This window comes from Trematomus bernacchii, unplaced genomic scaffold (assembly GCF_902827165.1).
Source record: "Trematomus bernacchii unplaced genomic scaffold, fTreBer1.1, whole genome shotgun sequence".
In the NCBI taxonomy this organism is placed as follows: domain Eukaryota; kingdom Metazoa; phylum Chordata; class Actinopteri; order Perciformes; family Nototheniidae; genus Trematomus; species Trematomus bernacchii.
The window spans coordinates 6,502,213-6,527,185 of NW_022987656.1; the positions used below are offsets into that span (position 1 = coordinate 6,502,213).

General features: G+C 39.3%; 3 protein-coding genes across 5 annotated transcripts; 1 reads left to right on the forward strand and 2 right to left on the reverse strand.

The window, feature by feature from the left end:
• The first annotated feature begins 4,464 nt into the window (after nt 1–4,464).
• On the forward strand, nt 4,465–7,127 carry pth2 (parathyroid hormone 2). 3 transcript variants are annotated; one of them, XM_034135191.1, is made up of 5 exons: nt 4,465–4,614; nt 4,741–4,782; nt 5,461–5,565; nt 5,747–5,920; nt 6,709–7,127. In XM_034135191.1, the coding sequence occupies exons 3-5, from the start codon at nt 5,462–5,464 to the stop codon at nt 6,911–6,913; spliced, it is 483 nt and encodes a 160-aa protein (XP_033991082.1). In that variant the 5' UTR covers nt 4,465–4,614; nt 4,741–4,782; nt 5,461; the 3' UTR covers nt 6,914–7,127. The 3 variants fall into 3 exon arrangements, with proteins under 3 accessions (XP_033991082.1, XP_033991081.1, XP_033991083.1); XM_034135190.1 differs by having other exon boundaries at nt 4,466–4,782; XM_034135192.1 differs by having other exon boundaries at nt 4,466–4,782; nt 6,742–6,913.
• A 2,496-nt stretch (nt 7,128–9,623) lies between these two features.
• On the reverse strand, nt 9,624–16,935 carry tedc1 (tubulin epsilon and delta complex 1). The gene is given in 9 exon segments (XM_034135188.1): nt 9,624–9,950; nt 9,952–10,044; nt 12,264–12,407; nt 12,810–12,896; nt 13,205–13,276; nt 13,536–13,673; nt 14,315–14,538; nt 14,988–15,072; nt 16,299–16,935. Coding segments are annotated over 9 exon segments (1,248 nt in total). The 5' UTR covers nt 16,443–16,935; the 3' UTR covers nt 9,624–9,689.
• Nucleotides 16,936–16,986: 51 nt separating this feature from the next.
• Nucleotides 16,987–23,838, reverse strand: dnal1 (dynein, axonemal, light chain 1). The gene is made up of 8 exons (XM_034135189.1): nt 23,769–23,838; nt 22,888–22,929; nt 22,378–22,487; nt 21,498–21,553; nt 21,351–21,406; nt 20,085–20,211; nt 18,338–18,478; nt 16,987–18,235 (listed from the first exon to the last, which is right to left on the reverse strand). The coding sequence occupies exons 1-8, from the start codon at nt 23,769–23,771 to the stop codon at nt 18,186–18,188; spliced, it is 585 nt and encodes a 194-aa protein (XP_033991080.1). The 5' UTR covers nt 23,772–23,838; the 3' UTR covers nt 16,987–18,185.
• Between the last annotated feature and the right edge of the window lie 1,135 nt (nt 23,839–24,973).

Consider the following 24,973-nt stretch of genomic DNA (forward strand, 5'->3'; position numbering starts at 1 on the left):
TGGAATATAACAAAAAGTGTATCTCGAGCCGGTTTCTCAAACTTACCTACCCCACCTTTAAGTTGCGGTACTTCACAACGTTTCCACAGTATATAAACGGTTATAATGCCATTACTTATTGTGTATAAACCCTTTTTAAAGAGTGCCAATTCACACAATAGAGACAAGACCAAGGTTATAAATTGGTGGGGCAGGATTTAGTCCTAAAACCTGGCAACGAGTTAGCATTTTACCATTTCCGGTTCCTTCGTCCCATGGTAAATGTACAAGAATGTGTTTTTGGTTAGATGCCTAAAATAATGTCTGTGGTTAACACAAGTTTCAGATGTTTTCAAGTTTTGTTCTAAAACATAAAATACGTCAGTAAATAGCCGACTAGTGAACGCCGGAAGCCTCTATGTGTTGGGGGCGGTTGCTAATGAGACTACTAAACCTTATCACGTCGAACATTAGCCGACTTTAGGTTAGCGGTGTTGACGAAAGATTATCATCAAACTGAACAACCTCCATCTGGGGTATTCCCCCCAAAAAAAGATTGAGCTCATGCTGAAGTCCTACAAGATCATCCAATGTTAGCTGTCAGAACCCCCAACAGCCCTTTAACCTACAACCTCTAATATCGCTAATGGTTTTTTATTTTTTTAAATCAAAGCAAGAAGAAACCAATCCCCATTCACGGCAATACAATTTGCCCACAAGGCGCGTACATACATTTTTGTAAAACGCCTGAAATAGGATCTGTTTTAACACAAGCTTAAGATATTTTCACGATTTGTCGTAGGACATAATATATGTTAGTAAATACCCCACTGGTAAATGTCTGAAGCTTCTATGTGCCATGAAAAAAAGTGACAGTATGAGACTACTGAACGTCATCACGTAGACAATTATTCGCGTTTAACCTAACAGTGTTGACGTGAAGTAATGTCATTGTAATTTAGTTAGGCTAGTATGAGATCCTAAATGGCCAGTATGACCGTTACCTAGTGCCTTTTGGAATGAGATGCACATTTTCCTGTCCAAGGGGAAAAGTGTGGTTGACTCTCCCGGATTCAAGCAACTTGGTAGGAGATCCTTGCTTCCACCATTGACCTAAATACATCACTGAAAGACATCTTTTAAGATGAATCCTAAATTAAGAGGCAGAAACACCAGCAGTCCCCACCCAAGAGGCCCCGCCATCTGCTGCTGGCACTGGTCTTTTAAACACTTCCTTTTCCAGGTGCACTTTGTTGTGCACCTCGTCACAGCAATGCAGCACACCTGGGAAGAGCAACTGCGTAGAAGGGTAAAAGGCACAGGAACACATACAGCCGTAACATGTCTGTCACGCAGGTGCCACTAATAACAGCTAATGAATCAACCTAGACCACACCCCTATACAACTACCAGACATAAGATAAAATAATACAGCCATATCATAACATTTGTTTATTACATTACAGTAGCTTTTTATTGCTTCTTTGCATTTGCTAACTTTCCTTCAGGTCGGTCTACAAAAATGCGTCATCGCTGCACCACTCCATCAGACTGCTTCAAGGGTACAAAGAAAAAGGAAAAAGTAAGTAAGTAAGGAAAAAGGAAGGATGACAATTTTCTTCTTTCTCTCTGCACCACAGTAAGATGGCAATACAAATACAAATCTTATACTTACGGAGGTCAGATAATGCTTGTTCAATTATCTCATCTGATATCAACAGTGGATGTCATGACAAAATGGATGTCAAGGAAACCACATTCATTGGCTTTATTGACATTATCAAGTAAAGGGATTTAAGGGAGGTAATAAACAGAACAGAGGCTATTTATTGACACTATATAACACTTAGTCACGAGGGACAGAATCCATCTCTATTACAGCTTATGAACCTACCCATCATACGTCATTGTCAGATTAGCCCCCCCCCCAATTCGACAATCGTCCGCTTCATGCAGTAATTGGAGTAAAAGGAGACAGAAGTGAGAAAACGTAAGATCTGAACTGCTTTCTCAAGCTCTGTTTCAGAAAACAAACAACAACATATCAAACCATAAAATCCAGGGTTCCCAAATGGGTTCTTTGGGGAATATTCAATTCAATTAAATATATTTAGCATGAACAGCGTTCTGCTATTTAGTCAAAAAGCATAGTCAAAGTAATACTGGACTTATCTTAAAATAAAACCATTTCACAATGAGAGTAAGTCGTGTTGAACAATAACTGCACCGATCAGCAGTTCTGGGCAGCAGCTCTTGGACGTTATCATGCCTTTCGCGAACAATTGCATGTGTAATCAGAACAATGTGTTTAACCCCACAACATCTCTATGTGTTGAAGAAGGATGTGGAATGCAGCCAGAAAAATACCTTGAAACATATGAGTCCCAGATTCCAGATCAAATGACATACAAAGCATCCGAAAACACTAACCAAGTTTTACTCAAAATATTCTCCCTGTTTGAAATGGACAGTATTAATGGGTGTCCAGACACTGCAATATCACAAATTCAAAAACCAATGTTTCCACAGATTTGTTATGATTGGTTAGAGGTGATTTACAACTGATGGCTGAAAACTTGAGATGAACACAACGAGGATGCAGGGTAAACCGAAGAAACGAGGGAGGATAGCTGAGTCCAGACTTATGGAGAAAGTCGTCTCATCATGGGCAACTTAAGATTACAGGTTAATAAAAAGTAGTCGCATTTGCTAGGAGTCAGAAGGAATTTTTTGAGTGTATGCAATGCATGAGGATATACATGGCAGCGTTCCATCGAAGGCCTCTGGACTCTTCGGGCCAAGAGGGATTGCACCAAGAGTCTTCACCATGAGCCTTGAGTCTTGAGAGGTCTCTGTGCTGTGGAATACGTCCTGCCTCGTTCCTGTGCATAAGACGCACTTCTGTATTTATAAATATTTATGTATTTTATTCTAAAATGGTCCAACTGTCACAAAACCTTATTTCCCCTTGGGATAAATAAAGTATTTTGATTCTGTTAAGCAAGTCAGTGACAATGGTACCAATGGGAGATGACATTGTCTTTGATGAGAACATAGGTGTTGTGAGGTGATACTACTTTGTGACTTCCGCTAGTTATCTATAAAAGACGTGTGTTGCAGAGCCATTGTTAAGGCCAGCTGCTTCCTGTCTGCAGGTCGTTATTTCCAACCAGGCCCATAACGAGGTCCTTAAATGGTAATAAGCTTCCTGCATGCCGACAAACTCTCGGAAATCTCCACCCTCTCAGCTTTTATCTAGTTTCCATTTTAGTCCATCCACACAGAAAGTGTTTCATGACCCAGGTACAAAGTTTCAAATATAGGTTTGTGTGAATAGAAACATCCTTTTATACATCATATCATATCATATATATATATATATATATATATATATATATATATATATATATATATATATATATATATATATATATATATACATTTCCTGCAAAGCTGGTGGAGATGGAAGGTATTTAAATACTGACATGCATACTAACAAGGTGTTTTCCAACATTTTCTAAAACACATTTGTCCAACAAAATGCAGCACTGAATATCAAGGATGACATTGGTTTCAGATGTTTTTCTCAGGTTTATGATTTGGTAGGCTGAGGGGGAGTTCATGGACCTGATGGACTCATATGCAATGCAATGAACACATAAGTAGGTTTCCCACTCATATTTCCCTTTTGGTTTAAGATAGTGGTGAAAGTTTGAAAACATAAAAGTACTTTTGCAAGTTACGGCATTATTTGTAAAATGCTTAATAAGCACCGTAACTTACAAGATCAGCGTTTCCCTGTCACGATCGTTTGTTTCCGTGAACAGTCCAAAGGATGGTCCAGTGTATAGTGAGCTAAAGAAGAAAACTGAAGCTTCTTTCCTATCACCTAGAGAAGCCTAACAGCTCTTATCATGACTGTCACTTCCTTTATTTCACGCCGTTAAGAATTTTCCGAAGCAAAAGTGACAATTAGCCCTTTCAACAATTCGCAACCCTAGTTTTTGTTCAGTCTTGGTTGGATTCTTGTTTGTTGTGTAAGTAATTGTTCCATTGTTCCTGCATTCGGGTCCACCCTGCTCCACTAACTTTGACACAAGTAATTAAAAAGTAAAATAAATGTGCTATCTATTTCAAACGTGTGTTTTCTAGAATATTCCATAATAAACAGGAAAGCCATAGACTTCGTCCAACCAGTGTACAACCTGCCAGAGAGTATGAATTAACACCCTTGCATAAATACAAACACGCACTATATAGATTTTAAGTAATAAGATGGTGGGCTCTGACCAGCACCGTGACTAAGAGTCATTGAAACAGGACACTAACAAGCTAACACACTTCCCCCGGGGCTGTCCTCCTGCACGCTAAACTCAAAGATAGTTTGATCTGGTGAAGGATGTGTATGCTTGCGTATATGTGTGGGTGGGTGGGTTTGGGGGCTGGGGTTAAAAACACGGCAGTCCAGGGTATATAAGTATGTACGACAAGAAAAATATACTTTCCAAACATCGTTGACCTGCAGAGAGACGCTAACAGAACCAAGTAGAAGTCTGAAAGCAAAAAAGAAAAAGTGGAAATTCAAATTTTTATTTAATCTTCTTTGTAATCTGAAAAAACAGGAGAATAAAGAAGGTAGGAAGCAGCAACACACGTACCTGACAGCAAGTAGAGTAGTCATTTCTGTTGCTGTGATTTGTTGTTTGCACTGGAATCTTTCTCTGCTGGTGTGACGACTGACCTTTAATCTTTGTGGTCCAGCCTTGAACCTTCAGACAAGCATCAAGACCACCTGAGAACCAGGTAAGAAATCAGCGTACTGCCTGCCTTCTGACAACTATAACATCCCATTCTAACCCTAACCCTAACCAACCCTATTCGCATGAAACTAATTACTTTAAGCTGTGTTGCAGGGTGATTTGTTTTTCAAGAAGAAAGATTGTGACCGTGACTGACACAATTTGTCTCCACACATACAAAACAAAAAGACGATTTTTAAAAGTTAGGTTTTGTTAATAATTCATAAATAGACAAATATATATATATAAATAGAGCAGCTTCTAAATCGTCAGGCACATTTCAGTAGATTTTTGTTTTCTATTTTCAAGATCTTTGGGAGGACTCAAAGGGAATTACAAAGAAACTATGACATATCCTAAGCTAACCTTTTTTCAAATATATGGTATAATGACATTAAATGGAATTTTGGGCATTACACATTATCTTGTGTAAATTAGAACAAGCCTTAGCACCGAATTTAAATAATTTGAAGGAAAAAACAGCAATGTGGTAGCGTAATAGTGAGAGAGAATTGTGTGTTAAATTCAAATGTAGAAAACATACTAGCATTCATAAAGATAAAAATAAGTTTCTGCTTTTATTGTTTTTACCTTATTTTATTGGAAATAAATTGGAAGATCATAAATACGCAACTCAGTTAACATGTAAATTGTACTATGTTAATTCTTTATTTTTTGTTAGGATGTCTGATCTGCTGGCTTTTCCCCGGATGTCCTTCCTGTTGCTTTGCATTCTGGGTATGATCTTGGTGACATCTGGCTTTCCTCAGCATCGACTTCATCTCAGGTGCTTACTCACTCAATTTGATCAAGGTTATAGATATGACTGTAATATAACAGTGAGTGAACTAACTAACAATAAATGAATACCCTTATATGTTGTATTTGTTTTGATATTCCTACATAATACAAACAAATACATATCTGAGATTTCAATAAGTTTAATAGTTATTATTATCTGATTCCAGAAGTGATTCAGAGGAACCTAAACGAGAGGAATGGGATGTCCTCATCCCCTCCATCTCTCTCCGTGATTGGAGCATTGAAATGATGTCAGCGCCCAGCCTCGGCGCAGCAGCCAATAGCAATGCAGGACTGATGAGAGAGGCGTGGCTGTTTGGCCCTGAGAGGGCAGAGGAAAGGTAACTGTCTAGTAGTTAGTAAGGGGAAATGCCATAATGTGTTGCAGTGATGAGGTATTTTTAAAGGAAGGGCTCTCTTTTAAAATAGTGAAAGAGTAAATGCAATAGCCAGGTATAAATAGCTAATGTTAGACTATACACAAAGTACATCAGTCACATGACTTCATGTCTCCACCGCTAGGCTAAAGGCGGATAATGTTTGGAGTGATGACGTTAAGTCGTCTCATTTGAACACTTGTTAGCAACCACTGTTTTAATGCCCCGTAGAGGCTTCAGACATCCACTAGTGGGGTATTTACTGACAGATTTCTATGTCTGAGAACAAAATGTGAAATTACAAAATGTCACTTAGGGCCCCAATTTGGCCAGGGGCAGCACTGCCGCAAGTGCTAAAGTGTCACCTAGATATTTGTAATATTCAGAAATTACTGCTAGATTCTAAGCTTTTTATTCTGGGTATGTATTCATCAAGAGTTTTGATTCGTAAACATGTTTTTTTACAAGCTCAACAAATTATTTATGTCTGTCCTCAGTTAATAAAAGTAACTGGTACTCACTGTACAATTTAATTGCCAACTCTAAACCAATATATATATAAAAAAGATCCTCACAGGAAGCTCATTGGAATGATGGAAATTGTGTTGAAGAGAACAACTCCCATGATCCCACGCTTCTTTAAGAGGCCATCAAAACTCTTTGTTGTAATGGTTCCGATTGAGACAAACAAATGACATTATGTGGAGACATTTTAAAGTTAAGTCATATCTTTTCCTATACTCTGGTACCTGGACTGATCCTGGGGTCTCGGTGTGTGTCTCCAGCGTGCGGGGGGCGTGGCCTGCAGAGTGGACGCACGGTGCCAGCATGAAGAGGAACATGGTGGTGGCGGACGACGCTGCCTTCAGGGAGAAGAGTAAACTCCTCACATCCATGGAGAGACAGAAGTGGCTCAACTCCTACATGCAGAAACTACTGGTAGTGAATTCATCGTGATAGTTCAGTCCTCACAGCCTTTATTCAGTCCATCAAACCACTTTGGCATGCTGCAGTGGCAAAACGCTTTTTAAAGGGATCCCTGGGTTACTGCAAAGCTCATATCAAGTCATCAACAACTGCTGTATTATAACTGCTCATGGCTTCATTTCAAAATGATATTCCTATTTTTTGTAGCACTTTCACTAACTAATAAAATTCACTATTAAAATAATTTGGTTGTATTTATTTGACGTATAAATAAAGACGCTTGTGTTGGATTTTCTACAGTAGTAATGCTGTGATGACAGATGAATTCAATATTATAAAGATGTAAGTGTTTGATTTACTTACGGCTGTAAATGTGAATAAACACATTTTAAAGACACATTTAGTATATCTAAAAACAATTATTTACTTTCAAATAAATTAACAAAACTTAAAATGATTTGGGGAACATATTGTGAGATACGCTCGTTATATTTCTTGTGTTTAGTACTGATTTGGAATTAGGATGCATTTAGCCAAGCTTAGAATTAAGATTTGAAAAATTGTGAAAATCCGCAATCTAGCTTCAGTAGACCTCGGCAGGTGGATAAAGATTCAACTAAAAAGATGCGGGTACATTTTTGAGATTTTGAGGGCTTTAAAAATGACTTAAAAATAGACTTTTGGAATATTACAGGAAAGAAGATCTGTGGCAAACAAATGATCATGATACTTACACGTTTAGTTCAGTAGGATAATCTCACATTTTAACATCACTTTATAATATTTGAAGCCTAAAGCAATCACTAGAAGTAAAAAGCTGATGTTATAAACAAACTGCTCATTTTCACTATGATGAGGGAAGGTTGTGTCATTTAGTCACTTATTAGCTTCAGACATTCACCAGTGGGATATTTACTGATATATTTTTTCTAGGGCTGTCAGTCGATTCAAATATTTAATCGCGATTAATCGCATGATGTCCATAGTTAATCGCGATTAATCGCAAATGAATCGCACATTTTGTATCTGTTTTAAATGTACCTTAGAGGAATATTTGTAATACTCTTATCAACATAGGAGTGGACAAATATGCTTTATGCAAATGTTTGTTTATTATCATTGGAACAATGACAAATATTCTCCTGAATATTCTCAACACAACAACCTGGAACCTCTTTCTCTCTCTTACACTCTCTCCCAACCCTGTGTACTTCTCTGCTCTGAGCCAGTTGCTCAAACAGACAAGCCTGTTCTTTTTGTTTTTTTTATACTTTTATTGTAATAACACAGTAGGCCTACTTACTATGGCCCAATCCCAAACCACGCCCTACACCCTACCCCTACACACTACCCCTCCGTTTGCGCGTTCGCGCGGAGGGTCCGCCACATTAAGTGCTGTTCCAAACCAACGAGTGTGGAGCGGTGTGGAGGGGGAGTGGGCTATCAAGCCCTCAAACAGCGAGTCTGCAGCGGTGCTGACTGGAGACCGGTCTCTACCTGACCGGAGTCACGCTGTGTGTGTCCGTCAGGAAACACGCTGTTTACAAACAGTTCCATCAAACATCCACTGATAAACTGCGATGTTAACAACCTCATGATAACCTCATATGTTTTAACTTAGGATCATACCTGTGTTTAGTCTAGAAAAAGGTAAATGTGTGCATTTTATTATAAAGTTGTGTATATTTACAGACTGTTGCAAAAACTAAGAAGCTTATAAACATCAGGTTTAAAACTAAAAGAGCTTTACAAAAAAGTAACACAATGAAAGATGTTTGGAGTTTTATTTGAGTTATTAATTTACATTTTTTGTCTAAGAGATGCTGATTTGAAACCGTTGTTACATACAGTTACGGCATTTCCTGTTTCTGCCGGAGAGAGGGGAGTTTGTCCCAAAGCTTGCCGCTGTATTTACTCCCTCCATCTGACAGGAGGAGCCTCGTTGAGCTGCGAGTGTGGCTACAGACGGAGTTCACTCCGTCACGGAGGGGTAGGGTCGAGGGAGTGGTTTGGGATTGGGCCTTAGTAACGAAATGGTTTCTCTGCATTTGACCCATCCTAGTGTCAGTTGTCGGCGAAATGCCGCTCCTCTGTCTTCATCTTCAGTCAAAGCATGAGACTGAAGTTCCCACTGTGGGTCAAAATAATGCGCTGTGATGTGCAGTCGACACGTTGGATGCGATCCGAATTATCTAACACAGCCCCTCCACAATGTTAAGCTGTAGCCACCCATTTAGCTATCGCTATTGTTGTCCAGGCGTCTCCCCGGCAAACTTTCAAGCGTGGTCTGCCGCAAGCGAGCGGCAAGAGCGGGGCTGTCAGCATCAGCTGTGTGCTTGGCTTGCTGTTTAAAACACCTTTCTTGTATCCATATCTCTCGCTAGAATCTCCCACCATCCAACTAACAACAACAACGTCAAGCCTTTGGGCTCTGAAACTACGGGGCGGGCCGAGGACAAATACACATGCGTTTATCGCACGTTAAAATAATTAGTGGCGTTAAAAAAAAAGTGCGTTAACGCGTTATTAACGCGTTAACTTGACAGCCCTAATTTTTTCGTAAAACATAAAAATATCTTCAGCTTGTGTTAACCAATAACCACAGATCTTATTCCTGGCATCTAACCGAAAACACGTTGAATTAATTGTTGACGTGTTTGAGGACTCATTCCTGCACCAATCTAAGTTATTGAAAGTGTATTTTTTGTGAAAGAATCTGAATATTTGGCAAACTAAAAAATGTGAATCCATGTTGTTTATTTCTGAATTCATAAATAAGCAGTTTGAGGATTTAAAAAAAAACAGCCTATGGAGGAATCAACACCAGTTCATCGAGCCTGCCAATCATCTCCTGCAGCTGCGTCCGATTGGCCAGTCTCTGCCGGCCCCTCCTCTCCAGCAGCAGAGCCTCCGTCTGCAGCAGCAGCTCTACAGCCTGAGACGCTGAGAGCCCCCCCGCAGTGGGGGTCCCGCCCCGGGCCCCGTCTGCTGGGGGGCTGCTGTGTCTGACCGGCCTCTCAGTCTGGAGCCTGTAGGCCAGGGGGCAGCAGGGCAGGCGGGGGGGGGCAGGAGAGAGGAGGGAGGCAGGAGTCTGATCTACCCTGCAGGAGTCCTCCTTCTCCTCGGCCCTCAGGGGCCTCTCTGACCCTCCCCTGTCCTTTCTGGGTATAAGATGACACAGAAACATACCTTAAGAGTCACAGTAGTGCTGCACAATACATTTCACTTTTATCTTGATCGAAATATGGACCAAGCATGTCCAAATCACAGTAAACATAAATATGTGGTAAAGGAAAAATACATGAAAATATCTGAATGAAATATTGTGGACCTGCAGAATTCTATGGTATTCTACACACTTAATAAAATACCCTGGTTTGGTACGTATCCTCTTAAGAAGAAAATCACGCCATGATGAGTCTAATTTATTTGTCCATGATAATGTGAATAATGTTCCAGAAATTATAATTTGCTTTAAAGGGGACCTATCATGTAAAATGCACTTTTTGATGTCTTTTATGCATAAATATGTGTCCCCGGTGTGTCAGGGAACTCACGCAGCGTCAGAAAATAAAACCCTCTCTTTTTTCCTCCGTAACCAAATCTCTAAAAACGGGGCTACAACGGAGCTGATCCAGATTTGCGTCCGATATGACGTAATATCGGAAATGTAGGCTGGCTTTACACCCACGGCCCTATCAGAAACGTTGCTATCAGAAACAATGCACGACTGTTTTGGACGTAATATGCATGTTTACATTAGCATCGCTAACACTCAGAGCTAACCTGTACTGGAGAGCATGTGTGTGAAGAAGCAGGAAATAAACTCACCTTGTGGTATAACCGGCAAGAGAGAAAGCCTTTGAGCTCCATACTGTTTCAGAAATAATCCTTGATAATCCATGATATGGCGTTTCATCACCGCAGTATTTAGTTTAGACAGTAGCTGCCGGGTCCCGCATGAGCTCAGCCCGCTCCTTTTTTTTTACCAATTTTTTTTTCATGCATAAAGATGAAAATATCCTTAGTTTGTTGTAATTCATGCATGAAGGAGTTAATAAATCACACACTGATGGACCATCCCTATATTGTAATTATTTATATAGGCTTTTTCTATAAAGAAATGTCGGGGTCGGTCAGGGGGTACTTGGCTGAGAAAATGTGACAAAGGGGGTACATTACTGAAAACAGTTTGAGAAGCACTGCTCTATACCAGCGGTTCCCAACCTTTTTCAACTCAGGGCCCACTTAAGAATCCAAAAAACTGTCGCGGCCCACATTCAACCATAAACAATACGGAGGCTAAATAAAGTTCTGATTGGTCCATTCAGAACATGTGACACGTTGTTAATCCTGTAGAACAGACCGCTGTCAAGGACTGTAATGACCGTTGCTAAGGAGGATCAAGAAAGAGAAAGGAAAAGAGGTTAAAATAAAAAAAAGTCTTAATAATAAAAATGTTTCCACACAAATCATAATGTTTTGCAAATTATTTGGCGGCAAATATTGAATTTACATATACTGTACACCCTTTAATATTTTATTTGGGCTTTTAGATGAAGACCGCACACAGTTAATAAATACAACTATTCTTCTGGCTAAAATACATATTTTTAAAAGTCAATCAAGGAGTAATCTTAATTTAAGGTGTTTGAGGAGTAGATTCAAAATACAATTATTATTGCTACAAAAATCAAAGGGTGGCTGAACACGCCATGAAATGGGAAATAATGAGCTCTAACGAAGAGTGGGATTAAAGGAACAATAAATATGCTTGCCATGTTGTTTTTTTGGTGGTATTTGGTTGTCAACCTATTTTTGTTTGTGAAATGTTGAAGTGGTCCAACTGACTCTATCTTTATTTCTTCTGTTTTTGTTTTGTTGTTGTCTGAGATGGGAATGTCATCTCCTATATGTTATTGTTATGTCCATGTTTGTGTCTTTAGCCTGTACAAAATAAAAAAACAAAAATACAAAAAAATAAAAACAAAACATCTTTATTTGGCGGCCCACTTTGCAATGCCAACCACAGGTTGGGAACCGCTGGTCTACACAATGTAAAATACAGAAAGAGGATCTTAGTTGCTAATTATTTTTGTTTTGATTTGTTTGACTGTTTGTATTTTTCTTTGTTGCATATGATTTGTAAGATTCTTATTTTATTTTGATTAAACACGAGTTGTGCCACAACTCACTCCTTTTCATACACTTGATTTTCAACTTAAACAAACATCTCTCACAATCGATCATCAAAACCATGAAGCAAAGACATCTGTAGGACGACTAACCAACGCGTGTGTGTTGTGCGTGTGCGTGTGTGTGTGTGTGTGTGTGTGTGTGTGTGTGTGTGTGTGTGTGTGTGTGTGTGTGTGTTGCACACCTGTCTTGTAGGCAGTCTCAATAGCATGTCATCCAATTTCTCTAGCCCACAGTTTCCGTGGTGACACCCTCCTGCTCTCCCATTAGGTGCTACTGTAGGCTTCTTGTGAACAGGATCTGTCAGATGGCCATCCACCACACTGTCCTGCACACACACACACACACACACACACACACACACACACACACACACACACACACACACACACACACACACACACACACACACACACACACACACACACACACACACACACACACACACACACACACACACACACACACACACACACACACACTAAGAATTTATCTTGAGTACAAATCTGTATGCTGTGAATAGTAGAATATATTAATCCATATATACAGTACACGATATATTTGATATGAATTTGCAGATTAACTTTTTCAGAGATAAACAAGTTGACATAATTTTCTTCAGACAGGATGTGCCACATCAAGGATTTTGCATATAGATTTATAGAGGCATAAATCCTAATGTTGTGTTGATTTGTGCTCTCATTGACCTGTGTTGTTGTGTCTAACTCACCATCCAGGTCCAGAAGACTTTCTCTACCTGTCTCCAGTTCAGATATGCTTCCAGGAGGTCACAGAGCTGCTGCAGACACACACAGTCCTACAACACAAACAAACACACTTTTCTTTTTAGGGATAGTTGAGTTTTCTGACAGCAGTGGGAATTGGGTGTTATTGGTTGTTACTACCTTTGGACACAGCTGCTCATTTTAACAGACACATATTTGACTGATTACTGACTTTCACATTTGTTTTCTTCACATTTACAAAGCCCAAATGATTTTAGCGGACAGAAAGTACGAAATTAAGATGATAACGATTGATTGATTTTTATTTTTTTATTTAACCCCAACAAAAGACATAAAAAGCATATTATGGAGAATGATTTGAATAACAGCACAGACTTACCTTCCTTAGCAATGTTGAGCTCTGATCTGAGGAGGAGGGGGATACAGAGGAGGGAAGGCTGGCAACAGAAACCTGAAAATAAAACTTAATATCAATATTTTACACTTCAATTAGTTAACAATTCTGATTTCATGCATCATTGTGCATTTTCTACAATTTTGACACTTTTCTAAGAACTTCTTTTAAGTTTTCAATGGAAACTTTAACAGTCTTCCTACACATTTGCTTCAAAACGTCCTATTTGTTGAACTTTGAGAAGAGTTTTTCGTTGCAGTACTGTCAAATGATATAAGAAAGCACGTAAAAAGTTTGAAAGAGGGGGTTTTCTCACAGCATGGAGAAGGCAGGTCCTCTCTTCTTGCATGGACAGCAGGGTGCGGCCCTGGTGTCTCAGAGAACCAACGAGCCACTGAAGCCTCCGGAGAGACGCTGAGTCCAACGGGAGCTCAGTTGGAAGCCGATGGTTTACCTAACAGAGAGAGAGAGATTAGAAATGTAAGATTACACAAATACATGTATTCAAAATGTATGATATGATACTATATTGTCAGGTCTGAAATGCTTCTTTCATCCCAGCAGAAGGGAACAGAACTGGCCAAACAGATTTTTCCTTAGCATTCTCATATTTTTTTAATTGTATATAAAATATCAATAACGGTCTATAGCTTATTAATATTTATTCTGTCTATAGTGTTTTATACTGTCTATTCTTATACCAGAACTAATGTATTCAATTTGTATACTGCTGTTTGAAATGGGTATACCTCCTTATGCTGTTCGAAGTGTTAATACTGTCAGATGTTTATATTTATTTAATACTATGAATAACACTACTTTAATACTTGTTTTGCAATCCTGCTAAGATGCTAACTGCATTTCGTTGTCTTAGTTCCTTTACTCAGTGCAATGACAATAGAGGTGAATCTATCTATTCTGATCTAAAACAGAAGAATGCGTTTAATTGCGTGGCAACAAAAATGACTTCTTTGTTTTGTCCTTTTGCAGACATATTCACCACCATAATGATGTGGTGCTTACAGGTGAAGGAGTGAGTATGAGTGTTTTGTCCTTTTGCAGACATATTCACCACCATAATACTGTGGTTCTTACAGGTGAAGGAGTGAGTATGAGTGTTTTGTCCAGTTGCTCCACTCTCTGAGTCAGCAGTTTCTCCAGAGTTCCTGTAGCGAGCAGCCAGCCCAGCGCCAGCAGGAGGTCTTTGCTGGAGTATCTCCCTCCCTCCCCTCCTTCTCTTCCCCCCCGCTCATACATCCAGTCAGCATGGTAGCCAGTCTGCCAGAGCCCTGCAGCCACCAGCCTCCTGAGCTCTGTGGCTGTAGACAGACAGAGAAAACACATTCAGTCGCTCAGCAAGTTCATATAACTATTTCTAACACAACAAATCACATTTTACTTATAGTTTCAGTTTCTTATTACGATTTCATACCCCTAGTATTAGACGCCTTTAGAAGTTGTGACATGAAGTCATGCAATTTTGATTTGATTTTTTCAATATGCAGGGATAACCTGCTGAAAAAAGAAAATCGTATAAACGTGTCACTAAGCTAATTCTCTGAAATATTTCAAAATCTCATTGGATTTAGTGGAGGGAGCCTATGCAGTGCTAATTTCTGGGTTACAGAAATAGGTCATGACCGCACCACTCTACGATGTTCTTTTTAGTGCAACATAGAAAAAAAGCATCTAAATGGAAATCAGTGAAGTCCTTGACAAATAGCAACAATTGCCATGTTTACATCAATAAATGGACCATGAGAATTACCTCCTCCTAGCTGTGAACGGGCCTCACAGGAAACAAAGCCACATTTCTGTTGGATATTGGCGAGGAGCTGCCAAAACTGATCCTCCTGAGAAACAACAGCAAGCAGAAAAATGTCCAAATACTATTTCAATATGTACAATGCAGTTTATTAGGAACGCATTGGTCCAACATACTATAAGTTGTCTAGTTTGACATACTGATATCTTATACAATGATGGGTACTTGTGGGTTATCTGTCACAACTTTTTAATAGCGGGTAGCAGACAGATAACAAATAGTACCCAATGATGTCTTTTATATTTGAAGTCAAAACAATTGTATCTTGTTTTCTTCTATATGAAATCATTTGTAACATCATGCGTCAGCCGCTCAGTCTAGGAACTTTGCTTAGGAACCTGAGAGTTGATGGTTTAAAGGTCCCCCCCCCCCCCCCCCTATGAGCCCACTGTGCTCTGATTGGTCAGCTCGCCCACTCTGTTCTGATGAGTCCACCACCGTTACAGCGGAACATCAGTGATTATGTGTTACAATGGCGTTTGTTGGCAACAAGAAAATGACACCAGTAATGACAAACAGATGAGAATGCTGCGTGGGGTCTGGGTGCCGTGTTGGCGGGATGTTGCGGGGCTCGCTGCTCCGCCCTTTGAGGCTCGAGGAGTGGACAGTGTGAGCTGTATTACTCATGGATGTATAATAAGAACTTATTCCTGGGTTGAAAATATTAAAAGCGGTGTCTCGCTGTCTCAGGCTGAGAAAAGATAAGGCTGAGTAATCCTTACGTCACTACGACCAGGAAGAAAAAAATGGAAAAAGAAAAATCTCCAACGAGGCGTTCTGGGGCAGCATAGACAGGTATTTTCTGTGTTAAGAGTTTTACTCGCTACAGGGTGTACTTTGAGGGTTTGTGACTCTGCAGACCGTTTACATGCATAAAAAGCTACATAACACACAAGGGGACGGGTAATAACCGGAAAAGCATGACATGGGACCTTTAAATCCCACACGTTACTGACCAAGTACTGTTAATGGTACTTTAAGATGTTCACCTCTTGGGCACTATTGATGTACCCTTGAGCAAGGCACAAGATCCCCACACTTCTTTCTGTGCGTATTTTCGCATTGCACTGCTTCTTAAATGCATTTTCACTGTATGCACGTTTGTCAAAAGAAAATATAAAGCTGTAAAATAACTTTACTAGAGTAATAAGTAGGCTGCAATATAGGTAACAGCTACCTCACACTAGTACTTGAGTTTTGGAGGAAATGCAGTTACATTCCACCCCTGACAGTGACAGCACATGATGAACCTACCACCGCGGGTCCTCCTCCGAACTTAGCCCGCCTGAAGTGCTCCGGCGCGGGGACACATTCCAGCCCGGTGGCCGCGAGCAGTCTGCACAGAGCCGCTATCACCTGCTTCACCTCCACACTTACTGCCGCTGCACTGCGCTGCATTACACACAGCTGAGTCACTATACGAGTATGAACAAACTGTATATCCACTCAGCTATTACATTAAGACCAGTACCGACAACCTTTTTCACACATTTTTTATTTAAAATCTAACGCTTGGAAGTTGAGCTGTTGATATTTCGCGGCGAAGACAACAACTTCCGGGTACGAGGCTGTTGCCAGGGAAGTGACTCTTCTTCTCCTTCTTATATGTCGGTGTTATGGTGCCGTTAAACTGCGTTACCGACACCTAGGACCATGATCAACTCTACACTTAATATGAAACAAAAATCAAACAAGCAAATATTGAAAACCATTCTGTGCAATAACTGTGTACAAATCAACGCAATTTATGTATATTAATGAAAAAAACAAAACAACATTTATAATTTGACAGTCTAAAATAGGTTTTCCCTCTGCCTGTACTAGAAGTCGCATCTAAAAAAGCACTTCACATCTGGAAATAAATATGACAACAATAAATAAAGTGTCTTGCTTTAGAACTGAATCTATACTATATTATCATATATTATCAAGGCACAACTGATTTACTTCAACAGTATTTATTTCAAAAATCTAAATCATAAAAAAAAACATCTTACAATTGTATGTACAAACCTACCTGAATAATTTAAAACATGAAAATAATTTTACACAGATAATGTGTAATGTAAATAATGAAGACATGCTACATGCATTAACCTTGGTATCACAAGGAACAGGAACAATGTAGAATGTATTGATCCAAAATTAAGCCTGAAAATAGAGTAGTTTCAAAAACTCTTGACAGACACTACATGACCTCAAACACAGGGCCAAACTGATCTATTTAGGTCATCCAAGTTTTCACTCTGAAGAGCTAGGGAGGTGTAGATGTATACAGTATGGTGCCTTCAAATCCCATGAGAATAATAAATACAAATGTAACCTCCTAATTTAATGCTACTGCTAATAACCGTCTGAGAAGTTAGTTTGGTAATAGAACCTAATTTCAGCGTATTCGAGAATTCTGATAGCAAAAACAGTATGAAATGTCCAATTTGACGTAAATGTAGCATAGAGCTAATATTTAGCTTTATTTGGCAACATCTCCATAGAAATACTATGGAGGGGTCACACACATGTCTTTACTCACTAGTGTGTGTGTGTGTGTGTGTGTGTGTGTGTGTGTGTGTGTGTGCTACATTGTGCTTTAGTTCTTGCTAGAGGTACATAGAGATGCATACAAAATCAAGGACAATAAAAAAAAACACATTGTAAGTTTAAAAAGTATTTTTTGCCCACATTAGTTCTGTTTCAATTTTCAGTTTAAAATGGTGCGATGGAAGGCTTCTGTGTATTAAGCCTCTCTCCAATTCTGCATTTGTATTAGTCACTTGCACTATTTAATGTGTTTTTATTCTTATTTCTAAAGTATATTGAATGTTGCATTGCTGGAGGAGCCTTCAGAAGGACTTAGGGTTTGTATTGCCAACAACTGCGCTGTAGCTATTGTGCATATGACAACAACACTTTTGAATCTTTTAATAAGGTCTCATTAAAACCTTTTTTATGGTCGCAAGGCCTGCAGGTATTAACCATTTAATAATTGTTTCATAGTTCTAAAATGTACGTGTGTGCTTTTATTGGTGTACTGTTGTAAAAGTCATTTTGTATAAAGGAAAGCACCATGACAAACCATACAAAACTTTAAAAAGGGAAGACTCTTTGGAAAGGTGATTCTAGTTTTGCAGATGGTTACGCTTCTCAGCTTTCTCCATCTCCTTCGTCCACTTCCGGTTTGATGACTGGGGTCCCTGAAAAAAATGAGAAATTAAATTAGCTAGCTAGAATGCTAATTCATTTCCAGGGTTAGGGCTCAAACCTGCACCACTGTGTTGATGCAGAAGCAGTCTTACCATCTAGTTTCTTCAGATTAGGAAGTCTTTTGGAGGCTTCATCCATCCAGGTCCCTTCAGATGAGTGCTTGTCCTCCAGAGGATTTCCCACAAACACCAGGTCTACCAGGCAGGGCAGGTCAGCTAGCCTCACAAACTCTCCTACAACACAGAAAATACATCATATACTAATGATACCAGCAGATATACCAGAGTGATCCATGACTATGGATATGGAAGCCCATGTAGATGCAGTGGTTAGTGAAAGCTACATTTATGTTTGTATTATTCATCTCTTTTCTTCTATTTTTAACTAGAGCATGTATGGCATAAGACAAGGATAAACGTATCAATATTTCAGAAAGAAGCGCAGTGCAGCAGACTTTGAGACGATCATCGCCCAAAGCATCTTCCAGCCATCCTGCCAGAGAGCTACACCTGCGACCTAACTACCATGAAGGAGGAGTAAGCAACCAGCAGGAGAGGAAAAGAGCTAAGAGCTAAGCTAACCAAGCTAGGACCTGTAAGGCTATTCCACTACCCAGAATGCTCCTGGCTGATGTCACAGGAAAAATACACTCTGCTGTACTTTGTGTCTTCATCATGGTATTCTGGATCATGCTGTAACTAGACGAGAGAAGGCGGACACTGCGTGGCTTGGTGCTCAAACGTCAAAGTAGATGGAAAGTGTTTTTCTTAAGTTGAAGTGTTCTAATGTATAAGATGCTAGCCATATTTCGTCTAAGCAAGAAATTGACATTGTTTTTGATTGTTTCAATTTCTCTTGTTGCAAATTCCAACAATACATTCAAGAATGCAAATACTCTTAAAGCTCTGTTCTGTATTATACTTTGTGTGTAGCACACTTTATTTGGTTGTGCAACCCTGTGTTGTATAATGACAATAAATGACTCTTGAAATGATTGGGTCAAAAATATTAGACCATTGCTAAAAGTTAGAAACCTTTACTGGCCTTGATTAGGCTTTAACAGCAGGTGAGACAGTCTTTTTCATTTCATTTCAAACCTTTATTTATCCAGGTGTATCCCATTGAGATCACTGATCTCTTTTTCAAGGGAGACCTGCTCAAGTAGGTTCCACATGAAACATTAAAAACATAAACAGAACAACAAAAAGGACATCATAGAGCATCATTACAGGGATTACAATTTACATAACTATCCACATGAACAGGTACCAACAGCTTCCGATTCAGTAGCATCCAACCGAGCTTTAAAAACATTTAGTGGCACCAGATTGCTCAGTTTCCATTTCAATTGCAGACTATTCCAGGACAGTGGAGCTGCGCATCTAAATGCTATCTTCCCTAAGACAGTCCTAGCAGTTGGCACATTTAATAAAACCACAGCATGCGATCTCAGGCAGTAGCCACTTACAATTCGCCGTGAGATCAGGGAGCAGATGTAGGATGGAAGTTTCCCTAACATGGTATATAAAAATGTACCAGTGACTGAGCCTCCGTACAGTTATCGAAGGCAAACCAGCCCTTGCATACAGGGTACAGTGATGGGTTAATACTTTACAGTGAGTTCTTATACAGGAAGTCCTCCCCGCAACATATAAAGGGGACACAGTGCTTTCAGCAAACGCAACTTAAGTTGATTACAAAATACTTCTAAACCTATTTATGACCCTCTTCAATAAAATAAAAGAAGGGAAAAAAGTGTCCTGATATAGGTCACTTCATAAATGTTCCATAAAGCCACCATTTCATCATGTGTAGATTATGAATATTAATGTAGCTCACCCCATTCTTTGACCAGGTTGTTGGACATGTAGAGGACTTTGAGGTTCTTCAAGGACTGGACACCCTTCAGTTTCTCTATCAAGTTATAGGAGATCCACAGCTCTTCTAATGTCTCCCCTACGGACTCCTGCACACACACACACACACACACACACACACACACACACACACACACACACACACACACACACACACACACACACACACACACACACACACACAGACACAGACACAACACAGACACAGACACAGACACAGACACAGACACAGACACAGACACATACACAACACACACACACACACACACACCACACACACACACACACACACACACACACAGACACACACCACACACACACACACACACACACACACACACACACACACACACACACACACACACACACACACACACACACACACACACACACACCACACACACACACACACCACACACACACACACACACACACACACACACACACACACACACACACACACACACACACACACATACACACACCTACACACACCGACACACACAGACACACAAACACAAACACACACACACACACAGACAAACACACACACACAGACACACACACAGACACACACACACAGACACACATACACACAGACACACACACACACAGACACACACACACAGACACACACCGACACACACAGACACACACACACATACACACACACACACACACACACACAGACACACACACAGACAGACAACACACACAACACAGACACACACACAGACACACAGACACACACACACACAGACAAACACACACACAGACACACACACACAGACACACAGACACACACACAGACACACACAATTGATACAAAAGGACATACATTTAGATGTTGTATTTAGCATGTGTAAGTACTGAAACTCGTTTAAAGGTGCAATGTGAAAGATATGGCAGCATTTGAGTTTGAAATGTTAGCAACAGATAGTTATGACCGGCTCGCAGACTTTCAGCACTTTGGTGGAATTAAGCATATTTTAGCCCTGGTGTTAGTTAGTATTAGGACTTTTCGTTAATAACTGACGTCTATAAAATATATTGTATGGAGCCAGTATTAGAGGTGAAATGCTGCCCCCTATTTCTTCAGTGTGGCCTGGAACTACACATTGCACATTTAAGTAAGTAAGTAAGTAATAAAATAAATGTATAAAAGCAGACAACAAGAAGAGAGGAAAACATGGAAATAATACAACTTTCTTTTTCATATGTAACTTACCAGCCCAGTAAGGGCCTTTATATTATTTCTTCCTAATGACAATATCTTCAAGTGTTCTGGAAAATACAACACAAATGTCATTAGTGCACCAGATTTCCACCTCTGAGTTTGTGTGTGGTTATATGTAATTGTGCAGTCAGTACTCACTCAGGCCGTTGAGATTGGTTATTTTTTCAATGCAGTTTGTGGACAGAGAGAGCTTCCTGTGGATGATACAGTACAATTAAATATCAGGTATTTGAATGGGGATTACATCATTGGTGACTAAACACTTTCACTGTATTAGCTGCTGTTTTACTTTCTCTTCACTAATCTACCAATGACAATTCTGTTAATGCCTCGAAAAGGAGGGGAAATGAGCGGGTAGCATTTAACAGGAAAAAGCTAACTTAAAGAGGTGGGTTTTAAGGTCTTAATGAGGAATCAGCAGTCAGTCACGCTATAAAACAGTCAAAAATATGTTTGTTTAAAAAAATGTGAATCATCAAAACTACGCACGGTCCTTAAGCATACAGTAATAAATGAACACAAAAATATAAGGCAGTATTAGCAATCGATCCAGACCGACAGTCTTCTTGCGCATGCCGGAAATGAAATGGAACAGATCTTTCTTAAAGGCATAATTCTACCTTACTATAGAAAATACTCAACATAAGCGATTGAGGAAGTACTTAGAACTTATCTTAACTTCAGTAAAAGTAACAACACTGAATTGTAAAAATACTAATCTTACTTAAGTAATATTACTCAAGTACTTTCATCAAAATAAACTCAAGTACCAAAAGACAAAGTACTTGTTATGTGAACTTCATTCATTTCAGAAATGTAGAAAATGATTGGATTATGATTATTGATGCATATATGTTTATCAATATAGAAGCATAAAGTAGCATAACATGACAATACTCTGGTAAAGAACAAGTATGCTTGTACTCAATGCAGTACTTGAGTAAATATGATTTATTACATTCCAACACTGCTTAATATTTCAACCTGTAAAATGTGTTGAAATTGCATGGTTACTCACTCGCAGTTGGTGAGCGTAGAGAGGGAGGGGTCCATCTTCTCTATAGGAGGAACCTGACCATACAGTTTGACGGCTTTAGTCTCACCCGCTTTCTCCCCTGACTTCTCCTCCTGCACGCACATGCACGTGCACGTGCACACACACACACACACACACACACACACACACACACACACACACACACACACACACACACACACACACACACACACACACACACACACACACACACACACACACACACACACACACACACACACACACACACACCACACACACACACACACACACACACACACACACACACACACACACACACACACACACACACACACACACACAGATCAAAAGAGACAATTACAAATACTTTGCTACAATCCTGTAACTACACAATGCTCCTTCAGTCCCAGATTCGACGTAATTGTCAGAGCACAGTTCAGTGATTCTGTTACACAGTATTTCATTCACGGTATTCTTTCTGTGCGTTTCAGCCGTGTTTATGTAACTCACCCACTTAGCCAGTGCTTCTCTCACTGTCGTTGCTTTGGCCTGCTGAAATAACATGACATCCAGTTAGACAGGCAGAGGCTACATTCATATCTGTTCATTTATTCACAAAAAGGTAACAATACAAGTACCATCATGACACAGAATGGAGATATGTGAATTGGGACACACTCATAAGCTATCCAAAGCTTTAGAATGCTAAACTTAGAATACTTACAAAATATGTTACTAACACCTCTTGAATTGGAGAGGGTTTATGTATTACACAGAAACATCACAAGCTAAAAACACCGAACAATAACCAAATTGCCTAAAAACTAATCCAAACCTTACGACTAAATGGTCAGAAAGAAAATCATTTTATCAGTGTGAACATTGGTTTAAAAAAGATGGGATATAATACACAGATATATGACAAGAACAAATAATAGTATAAAGTATAAGAATTAGAACAGCTCTACATCAAACTAAGTTAGGCTTTTATTACACTCTGTTTTTATTCTTATTTTCATTTGTGGTTTTTAAAGGCATGCTGAATGAGTAGACACTTACGTCCTAACGTTAGTCCTCCGAATATTACATTTAGAACTAGGAATAATGGCATATTAGACACATACATACACTCACGTTTAGCGCAGAGTTGATGTTAGCTAGTTCTTTAACGTCAGGTTAACTGACAATAAGGTTAGCTAAGAAGGCCTAGCTAATTAAAGCCCATATTAGCTAACAGCGACAACAACGCTGCATGTAAGGTTGAGCTTTGAGACATGAATAATTGCATGTTCGGGTAGGTTGTCATACTTGGCAACCTACCCAATTGTACACAATTGTGCAATATTATCCGAAAAAGCGACGAAGAATGAACGGAAAACACAAACACTTACCATGTTGATGTCTGCCCTGGTTGCTATGGCACTGCCAGGCAGGCAACCTACAAGCTGCGCATGCGCATTTTAACAAAGCAAAATGTAACTGCTGAACATTAGTGACTGTGTGTAGATAGTGCAGTATAAGTGGTTTTATCTAAGGTGAATTATTTCTCACCCTTTATCATAGTTTTACCCAATTTCCCGTGGGATAAAGAACGTTTTCTGATTCTGAATTTCAAGAATTAATTTTGTGGATTAAAGTAAGTTAAGTTCTGTTATCACGCTTTTCGATGAGAAATGGGCACAGAGTAGTACATAGCCCTGCCTTGTACAAGCCTGTCTGACATACAAGCTGACAGAATATGGACGTTGTACATGAAAAAGATGAAAGGGGTCAAAATAAAGCATTCCATTGTCCCATTGGGATGTCCCTTCACATGCAAACAGTAAGACTCTGTGTGTGTCAAACAAAAGCACACTGCAGACATGGCTGCTATGAGGCAATGTTATATAGCAAAATAATTGCTCAAATTCTTTGCAAAAGTAGAAATACTATGTTCTTAACATATTGCATCAAAGGTCAGGTGTCATGTTCTTATTATACATCCATGGTGTGTATGCATTGCTGCAGCTGTTATCCTCGTAAAGCATTGTAATACTGCCCTCATGTGGTACACTTCAGAATGGTTCTTAGGCTCTGTATGACTTCACCTTGAATCAACACTTGAGATTTCATTACATCTATAAGTGCTATTCCAATGACCAAAACACTCTCATTCTCTGTTTATGAAAGGTGCCTTTATATGGTACATACTTATGTCAATCATTTAAATGTAATCAGAATGAAGTTTAGATTACTCTATTTATCCTAGGGAAAATCAGGTGAATGAAATGTTATACAAAATATAGTTCAAATGTGTATATAGACATAGGAAGTCAAATAAGAATGTGCAATAACACGATACAATTAAATAAATATATTTATATTACACATAAGATGTTACATGTCCAATTTAAGATAAAATAAAATAGATACAAAAAAATGATATAAACTTTTAAATTGCCATATATTGTAATACAATATATACAGTACAGTGGTGTATTAGTATTAGTCCTAGTGATAACCACATACTGTATATTTATTATATATTGGAAGTACACGATGGTCACATGACTTCATGTCAAGATGGCAATGGCCAAAGCAACATCAAGGCTTCAAA

Coding starts and splice junctions, on each gene's coding strand:
- pth2 (XM_034135191.1), top strand. CDS start 5,462: ATGTCTGATCTGCTGGCTTTTCCCCGGATGTCCTTCCTGTTGCTTTGC. Junction 5,566..5,746: donor CAGCATCGACTTCATCTCAG/GTGCTTACTCAC, acceptor ATCTGATTCCAG/AAGTGATTCAGAGGAACCTA. Junction 5,921..6,708: donor CCTGAGAGGGCAGAGGAAAG/GTAACTGTCTAG, acceptor CTCTGGTACCTG/GACTGATCCTGGGGTCTCGG.
- dnal1 (XM_034135189.1), bottom strand. Junction 21,554..22,377: donor TCTACGCTCACCAACTGCGA/GTGAGTAACCAT, acceptor TATCATCCACAG/GAAGCTCTCTCTGTCCACAA. Junction 21,407..21,497: donor AACCAATCTCAACGGCCTGA/GTGAGTACTGAC, acceptor TGTATTTTCCAG/AACACTTGAAGATATTGTCA.